The sequence below is a fragment of the Thunnus thynnus genome, chromosome 6 (genome assembly GCF_963924715.1).
Source record: "Thunnus thynnus chromosome 6, fThuThy2.1, whole genome shotgun sequence".
In the NCBI taxonomy this organism is placed as follows: Eukaryota; Metazoa; Chordata; class Actinopteri; order Scombriformes; family Scombridae; genus Thunnus; species Thunnus thynnus.
Window position 1 is genome coordinate 30,167,789 of NC_089522.1, and position 22,932 is coordinate 30,190,720.

The 22,932-nt window shown below is 38.4% G+C and overlaps 1 protein-coding gene across 8 annotated transcripts in view; it reads right to left on the reverse strand.

Annotated features, from left to right (window-relative positions):
* Positions 1-5,597: 5,597 nt before the first annotated feature.
* The window catches only part of rgs19 (regulator of G protein signaling 19), a 37,186-nt gene continuing 19,851 nt past the window's right edge, over positions 5,598-22,932 (reverse strand). For 7 of the 8 annotated variants that reach the window (XM_067593319.1, XM_067593322.1, XM_067593323.1 and 4 more), the window contains 4 exons: positions 16,036-16,208; positions 14,353-14,448; positions 13,814-14,048; positions 5,598-10,874 (listed from right to left, as the gene is read on the reverse strand). In XM_067593319.1, coding sequence (XP_067449420.1) covers positions 10,686-10,874; positions 13,814-14,048; positions 14,353-14,448; positions 16,036-16,208 — 693 coding nt within the window. In that variant the 3' untranslated portion in view covers positions 5,598-10,685. The remainder of the gene's footprint in view (positions 10,875-13,813; positions 14,049-14,352; positions 14,449-16,035; positions 16,209-22,932) is intronic. The other variant, XM_067593320.1, reaches the window with a different exon arrangement.

The following is a 22,932-nucleotide window of genomic DNA, read 5'->3' on the forward strand; positions in this document are numbered from 1 at the left end:
TGAGGGGAAAAACAATCTGACACATTATCTAATTACCGTCAACATGACTGTGTATTTAGGTACACACATGTATCCGGATGATTTATTCTTTGAACATTTTTTCAGAGTTGTGCAGCCTTGATGAAGGTATGACCCATTCTTACTTTCCATTTGGCAATATCAAGTATGTTTTGTTATATTTCTCCCAGTCTATAGAAAACTCATACATTGCCTATATTTGATAGTTCCCCCATTTTTTAACAGAAAACTTTCTGCAGATTTCAAATTTCATGTTCAAGTATAAATCATCAGTCAGCAGTACTTTCTAAAGTTCTCTGTATTGCTGTAGCAGCTGAAGTTAGTCTAGTTTATTCATTACCCACTGACTGATAATTATATTTATTTTAGTCTCTGAAATATCATCTCTTCAAGGGCAGTGACAGTTTATCAAACATTTTCCCCTTTACAACTGGTCAAGCACTGTCATATTAGGGTTATGGTGTAAAAGAAATACAGCAGTGTGTCTGACTTAATTGTGGACAGTTTCTTCTTTTGCCAAATGAAATTCAAAATGCAATATTCAGATTTTATACAGACACATTCAACTTTTGTTTGGAATGAGAGTCAAACTATTACAGTTGATGTAAACATGATCACTGTTGATCCTCCTCAGGATGACAACAGAAAGGCCCGTGTCACCTTTATTCATTTCTGAGGTCCAGATTTACAGGAAAAAAATAAATAATATAAATCTCAATTGACGTAAGTAAAAACCTGAGTCGTCTCCATTTTCCAAATGAGGCTGCTGGTGTGAGCAGGTTGACAGAGGTGATGAAAAGCAGTGAGAAAGCAGAGCGGAGAAAGCTCCTGTTGTGTTTGTTGTGGAAACACTGCTGAGCTCTTTCCATACTTGAGCATGGGAGAGAGAGAGAGAGGGAGGAAATTGGAGAGACACTTGGAAGGCCTGGGGTCTGTACGATATCAGATTCTGTTAGGTGTCGTCTTCTTGGATGGAAAACAGACTGAAGTTGCGGTTTAGACGAAACGCAGGGCAGCTGGATCTGATAGAGAAGAAATAAAAGGGTGCTGGAGAGAAATGGTCACTTAGTGAACGGAACTTATAGCAAACAGGCCACGAACTGACCATGTCATTCCTGATTTTGACTAAAATTGGTTTATAGCTTGTATGATTAGGGTGAGAAATAATATCTGATTGACAGTGACTGATGGAGGCCAATTCAACTGGCCATTTTGCAACACAAAACAGAAAATTCTGGTTTAACATAAGTTGGATCATATTTTTTGTAGTTTTGGTGATCATTCCTATTGGTAATAACATGGTACTGACCAAGGTAATAGTAGCAATATCAGTAATATATGACTTTTCTGAGCAGTTGTTGATTGCCAGAGGAATTTCCCTTTAAGACCTGCTTCATTAAGCCCATGTTAATAATCATTCATTATTCATTTATTAATGGGAACTTTAAAGTTGTTGTTAAACTGTTGTGCATTAGCTAAAAGACTCTCAAGGTCAAGCTAGCAATTATTTGGAATCAACAACTGCTTATAAAACTCAACACAAGTAACTAAAGTCTACCTAAAATAACAATCTCAGAACTTCTAAACTATTTCTGCTTCTTCTATTTTTCTTAAATAGGAGAATTACAGAACTGTAAAATAGAGCATTACCAAATGGTTAAGCACTATACTATACACTATACTTATACTCACAAGAGTCATTTTGATAATATGGCTCTTAAAAAAAAATTACCTGTAGCAGATTTATGTTTTACGCAGCTGGTATTAAACAGAGAAACAATTTGTAATTTTTGGTGATTATTTTGTATACTTTTTTGAAATTTTACAGGGATTGTGTATAATCTAATGTTGAGTCTCACAACAGATATTTTACTTTGATCCTGTATTATTTCACTTGATCGTTCCTGGTTTAACAGCAGTGGATTGATACATATTAAAAGGAAGTTCAGGTAACTTTTGAAGCATATGAAGAAAACAAAAAGCCACCTGTGCATGGACTGATAGAAACAGCCGGAGGAAACTGTCATTTAAGGTGACAATTATCAACTGATCAACTTAACCAACAACTTTAATGATCAACAAAAAAACTAGAGAGTTGACTGCTGGGAAAAAAAAAAACACGTATGGACAGATAAAGAACTGTCCATGAGTGTGGGAGTACGTGTTTGTGTGAGAATATTGAGGTATGAGACAGTGTGTGTGTGTGTGTGTGCGTGTGTATACTGTATATATAGGTAAGTACGTGTGTGTCTGAGTCACATAGAGAATTCATCCCAAACACAAACAGATCAAGTTACAGTGAACTGTGGAAAACGACGAGACATACACAAGAACTACAAATTGACTGTTTCACAGCTCAGTATGTGTGTGTTGGTTTCCTTGAGAAACAGACTGTTGGGAGTATCAACAGTTTGAGAGTCAACTCCAGCAGCACCGTCTGTCTCTGCTTAGGTCATGTTCACTTTCACTTCAACCCATCAACTCAAACTGCAGTTTCACATTAGAAGGGGTTGTTTAGATCAATGGTTCTTAACCTTATTTGAGTACTGGACCCCTTGTTTACCTTTATTATGTCTACCCTGCCAGTGAATTACTACAGCAGTGTATTGCTGCCACCATGACAAAAGAATATTTGCTCTGTTTCTTGATATAATGAGAAAACGTTCTTGTTATATCAAGAATAATGTTATATTATCCAGGGAAGTTTTCTTGTTATATTGAGAAACTGAACACTTTTTTTCTTTTTTGTCATGGTGGCAATACACAGCCGTAAATTACATGGTTTTATGTCAGGTTTTAATTGGCAAAAATCTATATACATATTTATTTACTTATTTTTGATTTTCACCTTATATGTTCCTGCGACCGACTAGCACCTGTCTGAAAATACTGGCTGTGCATGGGGAGTACTGTCCTTTCATATTTATTTACAAATTTATTCAGAAGTTCTCCATGGACCTCCTGCAATGCTAGAGTGGACCACTAGGGGTCCACAGACCCCAGGTTGAGACCATAGACTGTAAAAAATATGGACGTAGTCACCATGACATCACCCACTGCCATTTTGAAGCTTCGAGTTTGGCGATTTGACTTTTGCCATCTTGGAATTGACCGCCGACATCTTTGATTTTTGGAGCCAGAAATTACCCTAGCGCTAGTTTCTAGCATGGTTAGCACTGGTTAGCATGGTGCATTTACAGTCTATGGCTAACTGTGATAATGCTAATGCTAATTTATGTGAATGAAAAACAGGCTTAAAACCATTAAAACAAAATGTACTTACTGGAAAGACTGGACAGCCGACTCCTTAGAGGGTCTTTACTATTTTAGGCAACCAAAATATTACAATTACCTTTCCTGAACGGAAAGCACCTTGTGAAATAGTGGCAGCTACGCCTATACTCTGTAATTCTAGGATTACGCCATGGTAACGTTACGTAATCAACATCACCATGAAAGCAACTTGTCAATCACAATGTAGCCACGCCCTAAAGCATACCCTGCTTTATTGTCTATTTTACTCTAAAGGGGACCATAATTTATAAAATGAACATGCTGTATTGAAGAAGACTTGAAACTAGTGATTGAGACCATAAAACATAATAACAGTAATAAATCAAGTGACGAGTAGGGTCATTTTCTCATAGACTTCCATACATTGGGACTTATTTTTTACAACCAGTAGAGTCGCCTCCTGCTGGCCATTAGAAAGAATGCAGGTTTAAGGCATCTCCGCATTGACTTCACTTTTCAGACCAGGAGCTACCAGTTTGGTTGAGACACAGTAGTTAAGATTGTTTGTTGATGAAGGAGAAATACCAAAGAAAGTTTTTTCATTTGAAAACTGAACCCTGAGATACAGAAGAAAGACTGTTTAGTGTGATCAGGTGGGGAGCCAGTGAGGGATATGTAAGATAAATGTGATCAGTCTGCAGTCTCTCAGGGTTTATTATTTAAAAATATAGCTGGCTAGCAGAGATTTGGAAAACATTTGTAAACTTGCAGGTGAGTGAGTTTACATTCTGTAAGAAGCTGCTCGATGGTTCATCATTCTGATTGTTTCTGTTTTAGCTGAGCTCTACCAGCGGGGAGAGATTTTAAGATTTAGAATGTGTGTTTGTTAATGTGTGCATGATGCTTCTCTAACTAATGCTTGGTGAGAACTATGTACATCACCGCTGTTTATGTTTATATATTTGTAAGTGGTTACAGTACATGAAGATCTGCAGGAGCCTATTGCAAACCTCCAGCACACATTAATCAAGGTAGGCAAAATATTTTCTTCTTCCACTCCTACATATTACTTTACTTTTTTACTGGGCAATTCTAGTTAATTAAAAGGTGGGTTTCATTTTCCAATTTTGGGCCATGATTTCTATCAGTTATGAAAATATTGTACTCACTTAAGTATCACGGTGATATCTCTACAACTAAAGTCCACCTAAAAGTGAGTAGTCATGATGATCAGACAGGTTGCGAATAAGCCAAAAGTTTAAAGGATATGACAGGCGTTCTTCTATAGTTTTCTTATTATCAACAAATCTCATGTGTAGAGCCAAACCAGCAATGAATTGATCAACTTACTTAAGTGTTGTGTGTGTTTCCAAAGTTTGGTATTATATTATTCCTTTGTGTCGTAGACCTCCACTGTCCAAAAACCATTAAAAACATGTCAATGATGAAGTTGAAGTTGTGATATGTAGCACAAAAAGTTAGCAAAGCTCTGTGAACGCAACCACATTCCCACACAGTGCTGTCTACCTTACACTGAACTACTCTCCGGAGACTGAAAATGTGATCTCTATTATTATTCTTTGGAGCCGTTTCTAAATAAACTACCGTGCCCGTAATCTTCAGGGTGAAGGAACGTGTCACCCAGTGCAGCGGTGTGGCTCATTGACGTGTTTTTAATAGTTTTTGGACAACAATGGAGGTCTACAGCACAGAAGAATAAGATGTATCACACTTTGGATACACACACAATACTTGTACGTAGGATGAGTTGATTGTAGTTTAATTTGTTGATAATATAGACAATTGCCAGCCATATCCTTGAAACTGATAATCATAACCAATTTATTTGAAGGTAAAACTGAAAGTACATGAAATGTGGGGAATAATTATGTTTTGACCAAGAGAACTGTGTGTAAAAAGGTCAAAACTGTGACGGATGTTCAAAGCGGACAGTCTGAGTACGGATTTTACTGTTTAACTTCATTTTCTCCCAAAAACCTGGAGATTTGTTGACAGCCTGTCAAATCGTCTGACTTTCTTTTAATGACGTCACCGTGTTCTCATGATGACCTGAACTACAAAAAAGGCACAATTTGTAAAAACAAAACAAACAAAAGAACAGAATTATTCTTAAACTTCATGTTGAACTGGGAAAACCATATTTTCATAATAACTATTTAATATTGATATTGTGTGGTAAAGCTAGACAGTGACAGTAGCAAGGTTGAGAGTTTGATTCCCAGCAGAGACACAATATAAGAAAAGGAACTTCTGATGTGAGAGATAAATGGAAAAAAACACAACTTTCACACACAAAACACCCCCAAAAATGAAGCTGCTTCTCATTGGATGTTCAAGGGTTTCCGTTTATATATGTACAATTAAAATCACAGTTTTACCAAAATATAAAATAAATAACATTAACAAAACTAAGATAAATGCATTCGGAGTGACCAGTCTGGTTAAGACCTAGGCATCTCTTTTTTTTAAAATATGTTGTTTCTGCCTCCACAGACAACTACAAACATTTGTTTTCCTCAAACTACATTTCCCATGAAGCACTGGGTGTAAGCATCCCATCTCACATAATATCATATCTTTTTTTCTCTGTATAGTTTTTTATTTTTTATTAGTTGTTCATATATATATATATATATATATATATATATATATATACACACACGTGTGTGTATATATATATATACACACACTGTATATATTTATATCTATATATCTTTTTTGCACCTGGGATTTCCTCCCACCCCCCTTCCTGAATTGACCAACCACAGTTTAGCCCTGCGGCCTCCTGCATCCAATCAGGAGCAGGCCTCCAAGTGGTCAACAGACAGTGGTGAGGTCAAAGGTGAGAGGTCACAGAGGCAGAGGTCAGCAGCAGCAGTGCCCAGGTAGGCCACCCTGGTGTGTGTGTGTGTGTGTGTGTGTTTGTGTGTGTGTGTGTTTGTTTGTTTGTGTGTGTTTGGGCATTTGTATTACTATACTTATTGGGAAACTTCAACTTTTAGGTTTAAAACTTGGGGATCTTTCGAGAGACTTCTATCTTTTTTGGTCCTTCCCGACCATTAACAGCAGCAATTCGCAATTTTGCACTTTGGAGACTCCAAAATCATGTGATACAACCTGATTAAACAGTGAATGTAATGTTGTGTTCATGTCGTTTGGGCCTGGATGATAAAATGTTGCCAGTGTTATAAATAATTAGTTTAATTTACACACTGTAAAAATAGTTATTTACAGCTGAGCTCTGGCTGTATTATAGAAAGACTTGGTGGTAAAAATAGTTCAAAACATTAAACCATAATTAAATTAGGATTAAGTTATTTTGAACAGTGGATTTTGTTGTGAGGCCGCCGTGTTTGCTTTCTAGACACATTCATATTATTTTGTGCTAAGTCAGACATAGTACACTGGATATTTTTGCTATTTGTTTTTTTTTCATTACAAACTTAATGATGGTCTGAACAGCGGTTTCAAGCTGGAAAATGATAATAACGTTAACCTCCATATGACCTATGATAAAAAGATAAAAAGCATTTTATATTGTTTATATTGTTTTATACTGTGCACGCCAAAGTTTTCATGCCAGTCCATAATTCAGTATGAGCTAATTTAAATATTGTGGATGGGATTTTCTTCTCTGTTGAGGCCCCAGTTTGTTATTTTAGCTTGATAAGATGTCAGGAGTCCTAACAGTACAATCTTTGTACGGTGCAACTTTAAAGTCAAGAGATGATATTTAAGATTAAGTCATTATTTAAGAGTTACAGCAAGCGGCAACCTCCGGGGCTGACAAATGAAGCTAATGCGGAAGTGCCAAAAACTGCAGTTCCTCGAATGGCCACTTGAGGCTCCAAACAGGAGTCAATCCCCATAGACCCCCATGTTAAAATGCCCAACTTTACAGCAGAAATAAACATGTTTACAGCCTGGTCTCTATAGCTAATTTCCCCTTTCATGACAACTGTACGGTTTTATAACTCACCCGTTTAAATTTTATTAAGCCGTAAAGTTGCTAGCCGCTAGGTGGCTTGTTCCAGCCATTCGGCCCGCCTCTTTGCCCATTTTTGATTGGCTGGGAGTTAGGCAGAGTCACCTACTGCCAAGATGGCGACGGCCGGAGCGGCTCACTTTGAGCTTCAAAACCGCTCTTCAGAAACCAACGGGTGACGTCACGGTACAGTGGATATCTGCTGTATTTGCTTCACTAAAGAACAGTAACTATTGATAATCAAAATTGTTGCCGATTACTGTTCTGTCGATCAGCTAATAGTGATTAATTATTTCAGCTGTCCCATGATTAAAAATCTCCACTATTTAAAAAAAAAAAGATGAATATATCTATAATTATACAACTTAATTACTAAATGATAGAAGGCAACTTATACTGCAGCTGTGAGAATACTGGACTCTGACTGCCTTTGAAGTATTTAACTTTTTCCAAAGTACAAACTACAGCTGAAAGAGAGCTAGATTGTTAAAATACCAACTTCTCACCAAATTATTGTTATTCCATGGCTAACAAAAGTTTACATTTAGAGGATGTATTGCCTTAAATATGAATAACAACTGTTGTATTTTAAATATTGTTTAATGGTGGTTACGAAAAGTAAAGCAGTGTGGAATAACTTCTGTTGGGTGCATTATTTTTTATAACTGCACGGGTCAGAATGAAGTATCATTACTTAACTGTGATAAGGAGACAGCGTATATCCTGTAAGCGTTACGCAACGAACCCGAGGTAACCTTTTCTGCTATTTTGGCAGACTTGGTCATATCTTGCTGATAGTTAATAGTTTGAACGGGAAGGAATTTTACTGATAAAAGCTCCCCTGAAGTATAGTAACATAAATAGGGTGAATGTGTTCATGTGTGTGTGTGTTTTTTTTTTTTTTTTTCTAAACTCCAGTGTTTTATTGCGGTGTCTGTGGTGTTGCGTCGGGTGGGGATCAGTACAGTCTCAGAGGAATCCTCCTCTTCTTGCAAAAATCCAGGAAGGGAAAGAGTGGGAGAAACCAAAAGAATAAACAAACAAACAAAAAGAAAACATAATTCAAATGTTCCATATAGAGTTTTCTCTTAAAAAATAGACGTCTTGTCTGTTTGTAAATCAGTAGTCGGAAGGAAGTGACATCCATCCATTCGTCTGTTTGTTTATCACAGGAGCGAAATGATTGATCCAGCAAAAACGAGAGGGGAGAAATGAACAACAAAAAAAAAAAGAAAAAAAAAAAACATTTATTTTTTTTAATAGTTTGTAGCCGGGGATGGACGGAGCACCCTGTGTTTTCCAGTTGAAAGAGAGAAAAAGAAAGAGAAAGCGAGTGAGACAGCATCCATCTTTTTTTCCTTTCGCCTTTTTCCGTCCCAAAGTAGAGGCAACCGCAGGATGAAAGACAAGGCGAGGAGGTGGGACGAGTCCACCTTTTGAATTGGCTATTAAAAAAAAGGTGATTGGGTGGTCATGGTAGGACGGGGAGGGGGGGGGATCGGTAAAATATTCACTAAGAATCCATGTCACAGAAGAATACATTAACTCCCATTGAAATGCACTGAAATCTCCCAAAATAATAATCATGTATTAATGCGTATCTCTCCACATAACAGCCGATGGTATTCCAAAAAAAAAACAAAACTGTCAACCTCCCGAATCGCTCCCTTCAGCAGCCCTTGTGATGGAAAAACAGGAAAGTGGCAGACTGGTAGGAAACATGAGAAGGTTGCCTGAGAGAGGAAATACTGAATTAAAAGGATGAATAAAAAGGATGGAGGTAGAAAGACAGAAGTAAACAGATGTTAAGAAAAGAGAAAAAACAGATTTTCCAGGATAGAGATAAGAGGAGGTACAGGATGTTCAGCAGCTTTAGGAATCTTAAGGAAAGTACGGAAGCCAAGAATCAAACTGATACCATCAAATTCATAAATAGAGCGTGATCGATACGTCTGCATGAAACGCCAAAATTATAACTTTACTTTTCAGCTGTAAATGTCCCACTCAGTGCATATCTTGGTTATTAATTTGTTAACCAAATTTAAGGGACCCTGATCAAAACTTTAGGGTTAAAGTTCTTTTTTGACCTTGCACCTTTGTAGTTCAATAAAAAACTGTAACTATAACTTAACCCTAAACTACAATAATAAATGGGTCGAGGAGCAATATTGACCGATATTATATTATATTATTAGCTTCTGCAGATATGTTGGTATCAGTTGATAAGTAACAAAAAATGTAAGCACAGAAAAGTCAAAGATATGTAAAGGGTTATTATGAAACATGTCAATTTTTCCCAACAGTAAAATCTTGTAATTAACCAAATTTAAGAGATTCTTAGCAAAAATGTTTAATATTTTGTGTTAATGTTAAAAAAAAGAGACATTGGCACGTATATCGTTATCTGATTTTTAAAAACTGGTTCACACACTCGCTTTTTCTGAAGCTTTAAACCTTCATCTCACAGTCTTCCTCAGTAAGCAGAAAACTGTTCCACTGAAGAAGACTGTAAGATGAGGTTGAAAGATCTAGGAGAAGCTAGTAAGTGCACCTTGAATTATAATCAAATCAAGTATCTGTCCATACGTTATCATTGAATTTATTCAACTCTCAGGAAATGATACTGACCTTTTAAAAATTCAGCAATGGTCGGGCTCTGTTCATAAATGCATAAATATTGGTCTTTAAAAAATAAAATCTATGAATCACTAGGTCATGACTTTCAAAATTGAGGTTCTGTTAACACAAAAAAATTGTAAAAAATGTAAATGTTTCAGATGCTTTTTCTCATCCTGATTAATAAAAAAATCTGGAGTTAAAAAAACAAATTATGGGTATAAACTGGTAAAATTTTAATTTTCAATATTTTGTCCATATTACAAAAAAATTGACGCCTTGTCCCAACATTGTTTTCTAATTGAATTCACTTTTTCACAATTATTGCCAGACAAATCTTTTTTATAGTTTTAACACTCTCATGTTATTTTATGTTGTAACTCATTTTCTTATTTTGAAAGGCCTTTCAAGATACTTGCCTGAACTTTATGAGGATGAAGACAAGAGCACGGATCAGAGGTAACTATGGAAACAATGTCATGAAAGAGAGAGTCACAAAAGAGGAGTCAACTGGAGTGAAGAGGCAAAAAGAGGAAACAAAAGAAGAAGAGTGGAGGTCTTGGCAACGTTACTAAAGGTTTAGGATGTAGCAGAGAAATGAGAAGAAGGTCTTGGCAGTAATTGGAGAGATTTGGGATTTGGAAAAGAGAGGTGAACTGAGGAGTCCCGGGAGGAGTCTGTGATCGTTTTTTTTAGAAGTTTTGGACTTGAACGAGAGTACGGAAGAAGTTATGAAATGGTCTGGCATTCAATCCTGTAAGTACAGGATCAGAGGAGGAGGAGGAGGAGGTGGTGGAGGCCATGTGTGGGACTAGGATTCCGAGGAGGTGCGCGAGCCGCCGTGAATGAGCGACTTGTAGATGCTGGAGGAGAGGAATCGTGGGTAGGAGTCCCTGTGCATCAACGTGTAGATCTGCAGCTGGGCGTCTTCAAACGTGTGAGGCGCCGGTTCCTGCATCTTCCTGTTGATCACCTCTCGTACCCGGGCATCCAGACTCACCTGGAAGGAAGTTTAGTTTAGTTTAGTAAGAAAGAATTAGGTTTCTGGCATTTCAGGCAAAGATCCCTGAAACTGTGGGAATCTCTTGGTATCACCATTTGATTCAGAATTGATTCTCGATTGAATAAATAGAAAGAGAGACACTATTTTTAGGCTCTTACTCTGTGCCAAACTGCTCATTCATGTCCTCAGTCCACTAAACTGAAATATGAAACATCACTGATGGCTAAGCTAACTGGCTGTTCGGTCTCAGCCTCAAACTCTACAAGAATTAGCAGAATTTCAAGAAGTGATAGCCTCAATTGATACAGTTAGAGTTGATTTTTAACAATTTACTATTAGCATAATAAGGTCTGTATGGCTGTAAAACATACTGGCTGTGGATAAGGAGGGTCTGTTTCCTTTACTTTCGAATTTTGCTGCACTTATGGATACAAACATTGTCGTCGTCGACTCGAGTAAACTACAACTTTAAGTCCATTTCATTCTCTCCGCTGTGGCACAGAAACAGAAAAGAGGAGAGGTGAGAAAGACAGAGAGAAATTAAATTAAAAAATTAATTACACTAAAACAGCATAATCTACTCTCAGTCCCCTTCAGTACCAACAGAAAACCTGACCTTAAAAAAATCCCCACTGAACGGGGTTTTAGCGGCATCCTCAGTTTGCAGCCAAGGCTCTCCATTATCAGATCTAATTATCGATTGAAATTCCATTATTGAACCTGAACTTGAAACTGATGTCATCAAATTGCTTATGTTAGGGCGCCCTAGTGGCCTAATGGTTAAGGTGCACACCGCATAACCGCAACGTCCACGGTTCGACTCCCGGCCAAGGGACCAAAAACTGCTTGTGTTGTCAGTTGAACAGTCCAAAACCAAAAAGATACTCAGTTCATTATCACAAAAGACAAAGAAAAACAGAAAACTCCCATAACTGAGAAGCTGGAACTACAGTATGATGTAGAAATGATTAATCAATTATGAAATAGCTGTTGATTTATTTTCTGTCAGTCGACTTATTGTTTGAGCTCTGGTTTTGGGGAGAAAATGGGGTAAAAAAAAAAGTGCTCAAAAAGTGACACAACATCAACAGCTGTAAGAAAGTCGTGAGAACTGGAGCGCAAACAAAGCAGGATTCTGCACACGCATTCATACTGAACCTATAAATCTATCTATCGCTCAGATCTGGACTCATAAGTTGATTTAAAGTTTGAAGTTTTTTTTTTGTAGTTTTGACATGAATGAACTTCCATACAACAGTACATACAGTACTAGAAACACACACACACACACACTCAGAGTGCCCCACAGCCACAGCACCAGAAGATATTTATAGAACGACAAGCTTTCTCTTATGTTTTCTCTCTGCTCTTATTTAGGAAAGACGCGCACGCACACACACACATACACACACACACACACACACACAGAAAGAGAGATAGGCATCCTACCAAGGTCAGACATGCAGACAGACAGCCAAGCATGCATCTTCTCTGCCAAACTCACACGTCTGGATATTTCTGTCTTTTAGTCTGAGTGTGTGTGTTTATAAAAAGCATCTACTGCCAGAAGGTGATGAGAGCAGCAATTTCCTGTAAATACACTCTAAGCACACACTAACACACATGCAGATAACTGTACATACAAACACACCAGTGTTGAAACATGCACGCACACACACACACACACACACGCACACACGCACATATGCACACACACTGTGATGAAGCCTGACAAGCAAAGCCTCCAGCTCTCACACTAAATAAAGCAACCACTGTTACAGACACACACAGTCAGTTTTAAAATAGCAAACGTTAAGCAGACAATGCTTCGCCCCCCCGTTTCTCACCAGAACAAAATAAACTCTCAACACATTCACTATGATTGTGTGTTTGTTTACTAAAGGATGTAGTATAAAGTCGTTTCATCCAATAAACCGCCAATAATCACTGAGTCAATCCGAGACGACTGGGCTCGCCGTTTCCTGAAGTGGGCGTTGGTGTGAACTCTGAGCGTGTGTGAAACAGCTGACATCTGGCTATGCTGCAGCGTGCACCGAAAATTGTGAGTAAAGATAAAGAATCAGCAGAGAAACTTTACACAGGAAATGTTCAGAACAAGATTATAAAAAGGCCCAGAGGCTGCACTGTTGGACAAAACAAATAACTTATTACATTAATGGTGCTAAAACTTGACGGTCCTGATGGTGATGTTAGAGGTAAAAACCTGAAGGGTTCATCATCTGGAGAGCAGGAATCTTCTCAGTGAATTTTACTGCAATCTATCCATCATGTTCTTTTTATATTTATTTTGTACAAGCAGGTAATTTGCCCTGATGACGGCACTAAAAGGATGTCAATAGAATTCATCCTCTGGGGACCATGAATATCCTTGCTGTCAATCAAAATGTTGGAGTAAGTAAGGACAGACGGATGAGGATGGAAAAGAAAAATGTAGTTCCCTAAATTAAAATCTAAAAGTGATCTCTTGTAACCTTAAATCTGCAACCCCTGAACCAGTCTGAAAACATTCAGGGAAACAAACAAAGTTCCTTTTACTTTGTTCACTAGAGTCTAGTTGAGAAAGAGGAAGCGGTCTCTAGACTGTGATGAGGGTGAGATAAACAAGGCGTAGCTGGTGTGTTCAAGAGATTTAAGGGAGGTGTGAGATTTAACTGTCAGCTGCAAGAGAGAGTTGTGTTTGTGGTTTATAAAATGTAACAAGAAACTTACTTCTTACTAAAAACATTCATAAAAATATTGAAATATCTTGTAATGATAAAAGAACCTTGATCAAAAATAAACACAATGAAATAAACACAATGAAATGCTGATTGCATACTAAAAAACTGAAACCATCAGCTAACTGGAAGGCCAAAAATCGATTTAAATGTTCTAGTATTGGTAGTTAACAGGCTGAGATAACAGCTCTCTCTCACCTCTTTTGGAGACAGTATGGAGATGTAGTCCTCGTAGATGGAGCGTGCCTTCTCCTCGATGGTGCCCTTGTTGATTTCCTTTTTGAGGTCTTCGCAGGCCAGCCAGAACAGCATGTTCTCTTCACTGTACTCTGTCCGCAAAAACTCCCGGAAAACGTTTCGACCCGCCGGGTTCCTCATCAGCTTGTCAAAGGACTGAGACCAGAGCCGGATCTCTTCCACTGAGGGTTTGGTGCTGAAGAAGGAAGAATGGAAAGATGTATTTTTTGATATAATTCATTCATTCTTCTGTGCTGAACAACTATTGGTATGTTAGCATGATGTAGCTAGCACATTAGCATGTTAATCTTTGTTTCTGGTGTAATATTACAGCTTTGTGGCTCGCTAGTGTGTCTGTTTTCATTGAAGTGAATGGAAATTCTCATGAGAAAATACTGATAATATTAAAAAAATGTCAAATGTTAAATGTGTTAAGAAGTCTTTGAATAAAACTAATCATTTGTTCTCATGGTTTAACTAATAACTAACTGCAGACTCACCAAGCTTCACAGTTTGGTATGGTTTCCATCTTGGTGTCTTGTGATATTCTCTTCCTCCTTCTCTTCCTCCTCTCCTCTTCATTCCTGAAAGTGAGACTGACATGATAAAACGGCTTTCAGACAGGAAACACACACACTCACGCCCAACACAACACACACACACACACACACACACACACACACACACACACACACACACACCACAGTTATGCTAACAGCAAGGTAAAGCTGCACCTTCAGAGAGAAAGAGCGAGGATGTGTGTGTGTGTGTAGAGTTGTTGGAATATAACTACTATGATTATATGAGGTTAATACAACATTTGGTGACATCTAAAATATATATAAAAGGATTTGTGTAGTTCTCAAAAAAATCCAATAGATCAGTGGAGTTTAGTTGTGAATGAGATGATGTCATCTAAACTCACTTGTATCTGCACATTAAGAGTTATAATGCAACTGTATAAATACGCAAGATTATTGTTATAATAACTCAAACATATCTGATATCTGCTGCTCGAGAAAATAAAAGTAACGCAAGGTCACTGCAAGGTCATGGGGTAGACCTTAGGTGAAATGTGGTCATCACATTATAGTGATTTTTAGTGATAACAATCCCCTCAACGTCACTTTAAACTTGATATAACATCCAAAACACTTGATAACAAATGTGATGATAATATTATAGTGATTGACAAAATAGTGATATTTCTGCTATGACTTTAAATCATAAGCAATAAACTCCTTCCTCTTGAGTTGCTAACTAAAAAGTAGTAGTAGAAGTAGTTGATGAGAGATTATCGGCTATAAAACATCCACTTTTAAACTTCTTGTAAATCAAAGTGCAGATATGTCTCCGTTAGCGCTCGGGGAGCAGGTCAGAGTCATTGCATGATGGAAATAGAGAAGAAGCAAAAGGGGAAATCTCTTCGCTTGAGCAGAGTTGCTATGCACTATAGAGAACTAATCAGTGTAGTAATACTGCTACTGTTGTCTGACTAACGTCTGGAGACTGTGATGTGACTGTGAGTGAGTCTGTCCTGTGTATTCCTGTGTTTGTATGTGACAGACCGGGAGTAGAAAAACAAATGGTTCTGATGGGAGGTTCATACCGTACTAACAGCTGAAACACACCAGGTCACGTAGGCTACCTGCTACACCGACTCCGTCTGCGTCACTGCGTGCATGTTGAGTTTTGCCGAGTGATAATGCAGCTGGTTATGCAGGGTTTGGATATTATTCGATATTAACTGGTACTGAATGAATTAACTAGAGCGTTTTAACTACAGGATCATGGATACAGACTGCTTTGATTTATTTTATACTTTTTTTTTTATAAAACTTCCTGTCAATCCATCTGACGGTTGTTGAGATATTTCAATCAGGACCAAAGACGTGGACTGACCGACAGACTGTCCAAACATCCCCGGAGACGTGCTCCTAGCTATTGCTAAAAATAGAAGAGAAATGAAAATGCAGCATCTGTGCAGCGTCTGCACCGAAAAACTCTGCAGATACACACAGTTACGAACACTGCTGAAGTTTTACCGACACAACCGGCGATCCTTAGCAGACACAGTCAAGGATATTCCAACGATGATAAGTGTGTGATTGCCTACATAGGTAGTGCAAATCTGTGGAAATGCAGTGTGTGTGTGTGTGTGTGTGTGTGTGTTTGTCTCCTACCATGAGCAGCTGCAACAGCAGCACCAGCAGAAACAGCAGGCGTTGGGCCTTTGGGAATTCTGGGTTGTGGTCACGTCTCGCCCCCCTCCTGTCCCGCTCAGTGCCGAGGTCTCGCTGCGACCTCCCCCCATGGCCAGCTCGCCCTCTCGCTCGGCCGGGATCGGACCTGTGTACTGCAGAGACAGAGGAGGGAAAGATATCATGATCTCTCCTGAACTGTTATGAGTCGGTTATTAATGTTTGGAATACCTGGATCACCTCAACAGACACCACAGATACTTCAAAACCGTTAAAGGTTTGATGTTTAGTGAATCTGTTCAGACAATCCCAGAGAAGCTTGTCATTCTCTAGCTGCATGTTTGCATTTGTACAGTTGAAGTGGTGGAATGTAACGAAGTATATTTACTCAAGTACCGTGTTTAAATACAATTTTGAGATATCAGTAAATTACTTGAGTATTTCCATGTGATGCTACTTGATACTTTCTACTCCACTACATTTATTTGACAGCTTTAGTTACTTTTCAGGTGAAGATTTGACACAATGGATAATATAACAAGCTTTTAAAATACAACACATTGTTAAAGATGAAACCAGTGTGTAGTCGGGGTCACATTTCACATGTCTATGAGTTGTTAACAGCTTCACCAAATGGTGATTTTTCCCTCTAAACTTCTCACATTGTTTAATGTCAATAAATGTAAAGAAGAAAACAGATTTGTGTATCAGAACTTTGTTTTTTCTTCTTTCCTCTCCCATTAATCATCTCACGACCCCTCAGATTTATCTGCTGACCCTTTGGAGGGCCCCCGACCCCTAGGTTGGGAACCACTGGATTAAACTAGTTAACTGTATATAAAGTAGTGTAAACTAGCTCCACCTCCAGCAGCTACAACAGTAACATGCTGCTCTAACACTGATGATTCACTATTAATAATCTAATGATGTCATATATAATATATCAGATATATATATCAGTCAGATACTTTTACTGCAATACTTTCACTACATTTTGCTGCTGATACTTTGTACTACTTTGTACTTTTAAGTAAAAGATCTGAGGTCGATCTTAACATTGCTAAAACACAACATGTATCTCCCTCACTGATTCATCGCCTACATTTTCAGCTAAATCGCACACAGTCTCATCCGGTGGACACGGAGGGGATAAAGCTTTTCAGAATTACAAAAGATGTCAAAATAACAGATGTTATCACATGACGACATGTTCCTGAAAACAATATGTTCCAACATGCAGAGATGTGTCTGAATACGGACAAACCCGAGCTTCACCAAAACCGCAGGTGTTCACGTGATCGTCTTTGTTTATAGTCATCACAGCAAGGTAGCACAGTTAATATGGCAATCATGTGTGTCAGTGTTTCAAAGTGCTACACGTGGCATGTTTGTCTTGATGATGATGATGATGATGATGATGATGATGATGGATGATTGGGAGTTCACAGTAACTGATTTGAATAAACTGCTGTCAGTTTTTTTTTTTTTTTTTTTTGGATTATACAAATGTAGATCCGTCTTGTAGTGGAAACTGCTTCGGTAGTGTTAGTTTCAGTCTTGCCAGACAGACAGTCATTTAAGACATACTGTCTATGTGTATGTTCTCTACTACTTAAACAGGGAGTGAGATGAGGAAGAGGGAGAGATAGACGTGGAAAAAAAAGAGAAAAAGGGCAGGTTAAATAATAATGTAAGAGACAGTGAGAAAGAGGAGGAATAAATAAACGAGGCGGGAAAGATAATCACACTAAAGCATATAGAGATACGGAGAGACGTACACAAAGCATGAGAAATAATAAGTTTATAGAAGAAAAGAGATTATAAATAAAAGTAAAAAAAGAGGAAGAGCGAAAGAGGGAAACAAAAAGATTTACAAATTTAGAGAGGGTATGGAAGAAGAGAGAGAGACAGCAAGAGAGAGAGAGAGAGCATGTAGAATAGAGGAAGTGAAAGAGAGACAGACGGGGCAATGTGATGCATCATGTGATTGAGCTGTGATCACACACACACGCGAACACACACACACACACACACACACACACACACACACACAGACACACACACACACAGGTTTCTCAACATTTAGTTCTGGACTAAAGGACCTCTTGATTTCTTGATTTACAGAAGATTTTAATAAAATACTGTTTCTATTAATATATACTTTTAATGAATCTCCCTTCATGCTCTTAAAGAATAGAATACATATAATTTTGAGACACGGTCACAGGGGTAAATACAGTAAACACACACTGTATGGTTGCCCACAGTAACACATGTATGAGCACAATGTGAACATCATGTACTCACACACAGAACGACAGCATATATACATATATACCTATGTACATAATAAAAACTCACACAAAGAGATGAGCAAAAGTATGCAAAAGATGCCTTAAGAAAAGTAGGCCGATGCACTCATATAGGCACTCTGTACTGTGTGTGTGGAGGGGTGGATAATCATCTAAAATGGTAAAACTACCGTTTAGCTAACGTTAGCCTCCAGCTGTCAACTCTGTCTGTCTGCCAGCACAGGGCTGCTGACCTATGTGTGTATTTTTTTTTTAAGCAATGTAATAATGTCATTGAAAATTTCTATTTTAACAAACATTTCATCTAAGTCCTACACCATCCGGAGTTAAACGTCATAGCTCGACAACTAAAGGCGCCTTTAGCCTTTGTGACTGTGTAAGTTTATTGCATGTCACACTGTGGAAGGTGGGTCTAATAGAATCATATGGCTGTATGATATCAATGTGAGGCTATCATCAGCAAAACACTGAACAAGCTTCGCCCAAATGGCTGACACATGATATGAAATGTCATGACAGCTACTGTACTCTGCGTCATTCCATGTTGTACTCCCATTTTTGGTTGCCAAAGCTCCAAATCATCCGTCAGCGGACATGTCTCACAGTGTGATCTAGGATCGCTGTTTTGGATTTATGAGCAAAGTTTTTTTTTTTCCCATTCCTCTCAGGATTGTCAACTTTCAACAGCCCAAAATCACAGTGTGTAAAGACACATCGAGACATCTTAATAAACAGTGTTTATTCTCAGTTGCAGTCAGAAACAAACATTTGGTGGTGAATGCAAAAGTTAGCATGATCCATAATCTGAACAGTCAAAATTATGAGCAAAAGATGAAGCTTGAAAAACTTCCTTTAAATCGAACTATGCAGTAATGTTGTAGATATTTAACTCTTGTGACTCTAGATGTTGTGTTTCAGCCGTTTATTTCAATGAAAGTTGCTCACTCGGGGCGTAGGGTGTCACACTCATAAAAAAAAAGCTTTTCTAGGCTCTAGAAAAGTTTAATAAATATTAAATCTTTTACTAATTAATACAAATAGTAATAACAACTCAGTTTGTTCAAGGTGTCCAATCCATAGTCTTACAGACGTATGGAGAAAATGCTTTTTGCTCTTCAGTTGCAGTACAACATTTGACCACTAGGGCAAACAGTGGCACCACATGCAGTTCCTTTAATACTTCAATAGAGAAAACCCACTTAGTTACAGATGCTAGTTGATCATCTGTGAACTAACTTCAGGTCTCTACAGTGTCTAAACAATGTCTGAAGAAAAAAAAAACACCCAGTTTTGACAAAGCAAACAAACATTTTCCTGTTGTTTACAAGTGTTTGAGAAAGGCAGCACACGCTGTGGAACCGCTAACAGGTGTTGAGTGTACAGTGTGTTGAAACACACACACACACACACACACACACACACACACAAGAAACACAGAGATAACCACAAGCCTTCGGAAACACACACACACACACATTGATGTCACCTGCACTGACAGAGCAACAGCAGAGGAACACTCCCTTCCTGTTTTATCACTCGCCACATCTTTTATAACACAAAGCTATCACATTTCAGACTTTGTGTGTGTGTGTGTGTGTGTGTGTGTGTGTGTGTGTGTGTGTGTGTGTGAGAAAGAGAGAGAGAAAGAGAGTGTGTGTGTGTGTGAGAAAAGGCAAGTCTGTTCAAAAAGTGTGTGTGAATTCATAGTTTCTAACAGGTGATGACTGAACACGACGGGAAGATTCATTACCAGTTTAGTTTAAGAAAGAAAGAAGCAAACATGTACAGTTCCTTTTGAGCAGATGTCTCACTTCCTCTTTTGTTACACGTGTTTTTCAGTGTGTGTGTGTGCTTGTGCTTGTGCTTGTGTGTGTGTGTTTAACAGGATTTGGGTCGGAGTGTTAATCTGATTAAGCTCGATGACATTAGAAAGACTTAGAAATCACACATGCATGCACACACACACACACACACACATACACACAATAGTTCACTTCCCTCTCATCTCAACTCCATCTCTGATCTTTGTAAATATTTTTTTAAACCTGTATTTATCCTGATAAGGTTGACAGAGCACACATGCTGCTTCCTCAGAACAACCCTACTACACTACTACACACTCACACACACACACACACACAGGCCAATACACACTTTCAACAGACGCATTAGGGGTGTAAATGCGCATTATTAACGGAAGAGGAAAAACAGACAGACAGACAATTTACTTTTCTTAGCCGCAGTGTCCTGTGGATGAAGTTGAAGTAGAAACCTTTGGGGGGTTTTTCACACAGCTCCGTTCTTAAAGATGTTTCAGTTTCAGTGCAAAGTCAAACTACAAATTCATTTGACATAGTTGTGGGTCTTGCAGTGGCTGATTTTGGTTGTGGTTGTCTTTAATTTGTGGCCAAAATATAGTATATGATGACTCTATTGGCATTGCTTTTACATCCAAAGGTGAAAGAAAGTCATAAAGAAAAGATTGTAGTGCATCCATGGCCTCCATTCGGTCCTATAGGAATCGCTCGGTTGGCGCATACGCCAAAAAAGAAAGTTTCTAGCTTCTGGGTTTGCTTCTGCATTGTGCAGCCCACTCAATATGTGCAGTAGTGTTTCCCCCGCTGGCCCCACCCGCAACTTCCTGCTCCGTCTATAGACTTTACATTGCGATGACGTCATGGGTTTTTAAATCACTTTTCTCGGCTTGAGGGAAGTTTTACAAGTATAAAACCTTCATGGATCAAAAATTCATAATAGAAAGAGTCGTAATTGAGCTTGTCTGCAGTTCAAGGTGTCCTGTCAACAGTTTTACAGATGTCTCTTTTACAATGGTGGTCTATGGGGACAATGGTTTTTGGGCCATGGGGGGATTTTTTGGCTCAATACCATGAGAGACCACTGGAAAAAAAATCCGGCCTATCCATCCTGTGCAGCTCGTATTATACATCCATGGGTGCATCCAATTCTCCATGTGTGTGAGAATGAATCTTTGATAGTTCAACAGCAACAGAGATCCACCATCGAGATCATGTTCAGTGGTCAACGGAGCAAATTCAAACTCAACAAATTTAAAGTTCCCCAAAAAACCACTGTAAAAAAATTGACTTCGCCTCAGTGAACAATTGCAAATTTATATTGTTACAAATGCTGGTGTGACTAAACCCGAAGGAGAAAACTCTTTGCGTTTGGGGACATTATTCCAACCACCGAGACAACACTGTGGCATTGGTATGTACACCTTCTTGAACCCAGGAATTAGGGTTTACCACTTGTCACTATCTCTGATAGGTGCTGCTGCCAGAAAGTCAACACTCACCACATCTGAGTGTGTGATAGAGAACTATCAGTCAAGCAAACACGCCGCAAAAGCTTTCTTTGTAGCGATCAAACACAACCACAAGTGAAAAACCTCGGTTTCCTTTTAGATTCTGACCTCAGTTTTAAAGCCTTTTATAATACCTTGACCATTTGTTGCCATTTTATCATCAAGTATGGCTAAGGTGAGATCTCTACTGAGCCAGCATGATGCTTTTGTTTCTAAAGGTCTTGACTACTGTAACGCTCTAGTATGTCCTGGCCTACCAAAAGCAGCCATTACAAAACTAAACTACTCAGAATGCGAGAGATCATATAAGTCCTGTTTTACGCAACCTACACTGGCTGCCTGTATCTTTTAGAACTAACTTTAAAGTCTTTCTCTTAGTTTTTAAGACACTAAATGGCCTCACCTCATTTTATATCACAGACTCTCTATCGTTCTATGATCCTCCACCAACCCTAAGATCCTCAACAGCTGCTTTATTAACTGTCCCCAAGGTTGCCACAAAAATCTTTAGAGATGCTACTTTTACGCCCCAAAAATACGGAACACTCTGCCTTTAAATATTAGACTTGCTGGCTCAGTGGACAGTTTTAAATGATAACTGAAAATGAATCTTAAAACGTACCGATCTGATCTAACGTGGCACCAAGGCATGATTGGTTAGTGGAAACAAGACAGTTGTTGATCACTTGTGGCCCCTGCCAGCAGGTTAAGAGGACCGAGGAGTCAGCCGTCAATGGTGGTATAAAACAGAGCAGTCGATGGCATTAAAAATGTTTTTTAAAGATTGTGAATCATCGCAATCACAAGAGGTCCTTGAGCATACAGTCATAAACTAGCACTAAAAATATTAGGCTGATAGGTCCAGTAGTGCATGAGATTAGCTGCAGATAGACACATACACACACGACCAGATGGATGATTCCCTCCTGGGATCTGGCAGAGATCATTTTTTTGTTAGCATTCAACAATAACAACAACAACAACAACAACAACAACAATAGATCTCGTGACTGTGACTGTCAAAGCCTCACAGGTGGTTTTCTGAAAACAAAACCGACAACAAGCAAACTGCAGAAAGATCTTTCTGCTTTAACATAAGTAGAGCAGATGTTTCTGTTCGTATTTGCTTATATTTGTAATGACCTGTAATGTTTTCTGAATTTACTGATGATAAATAAAGAAAGAGGTAAGTGTCTTTTAGCTACACAGTTAAACAGTACATGATATGTATATAAATTAAAT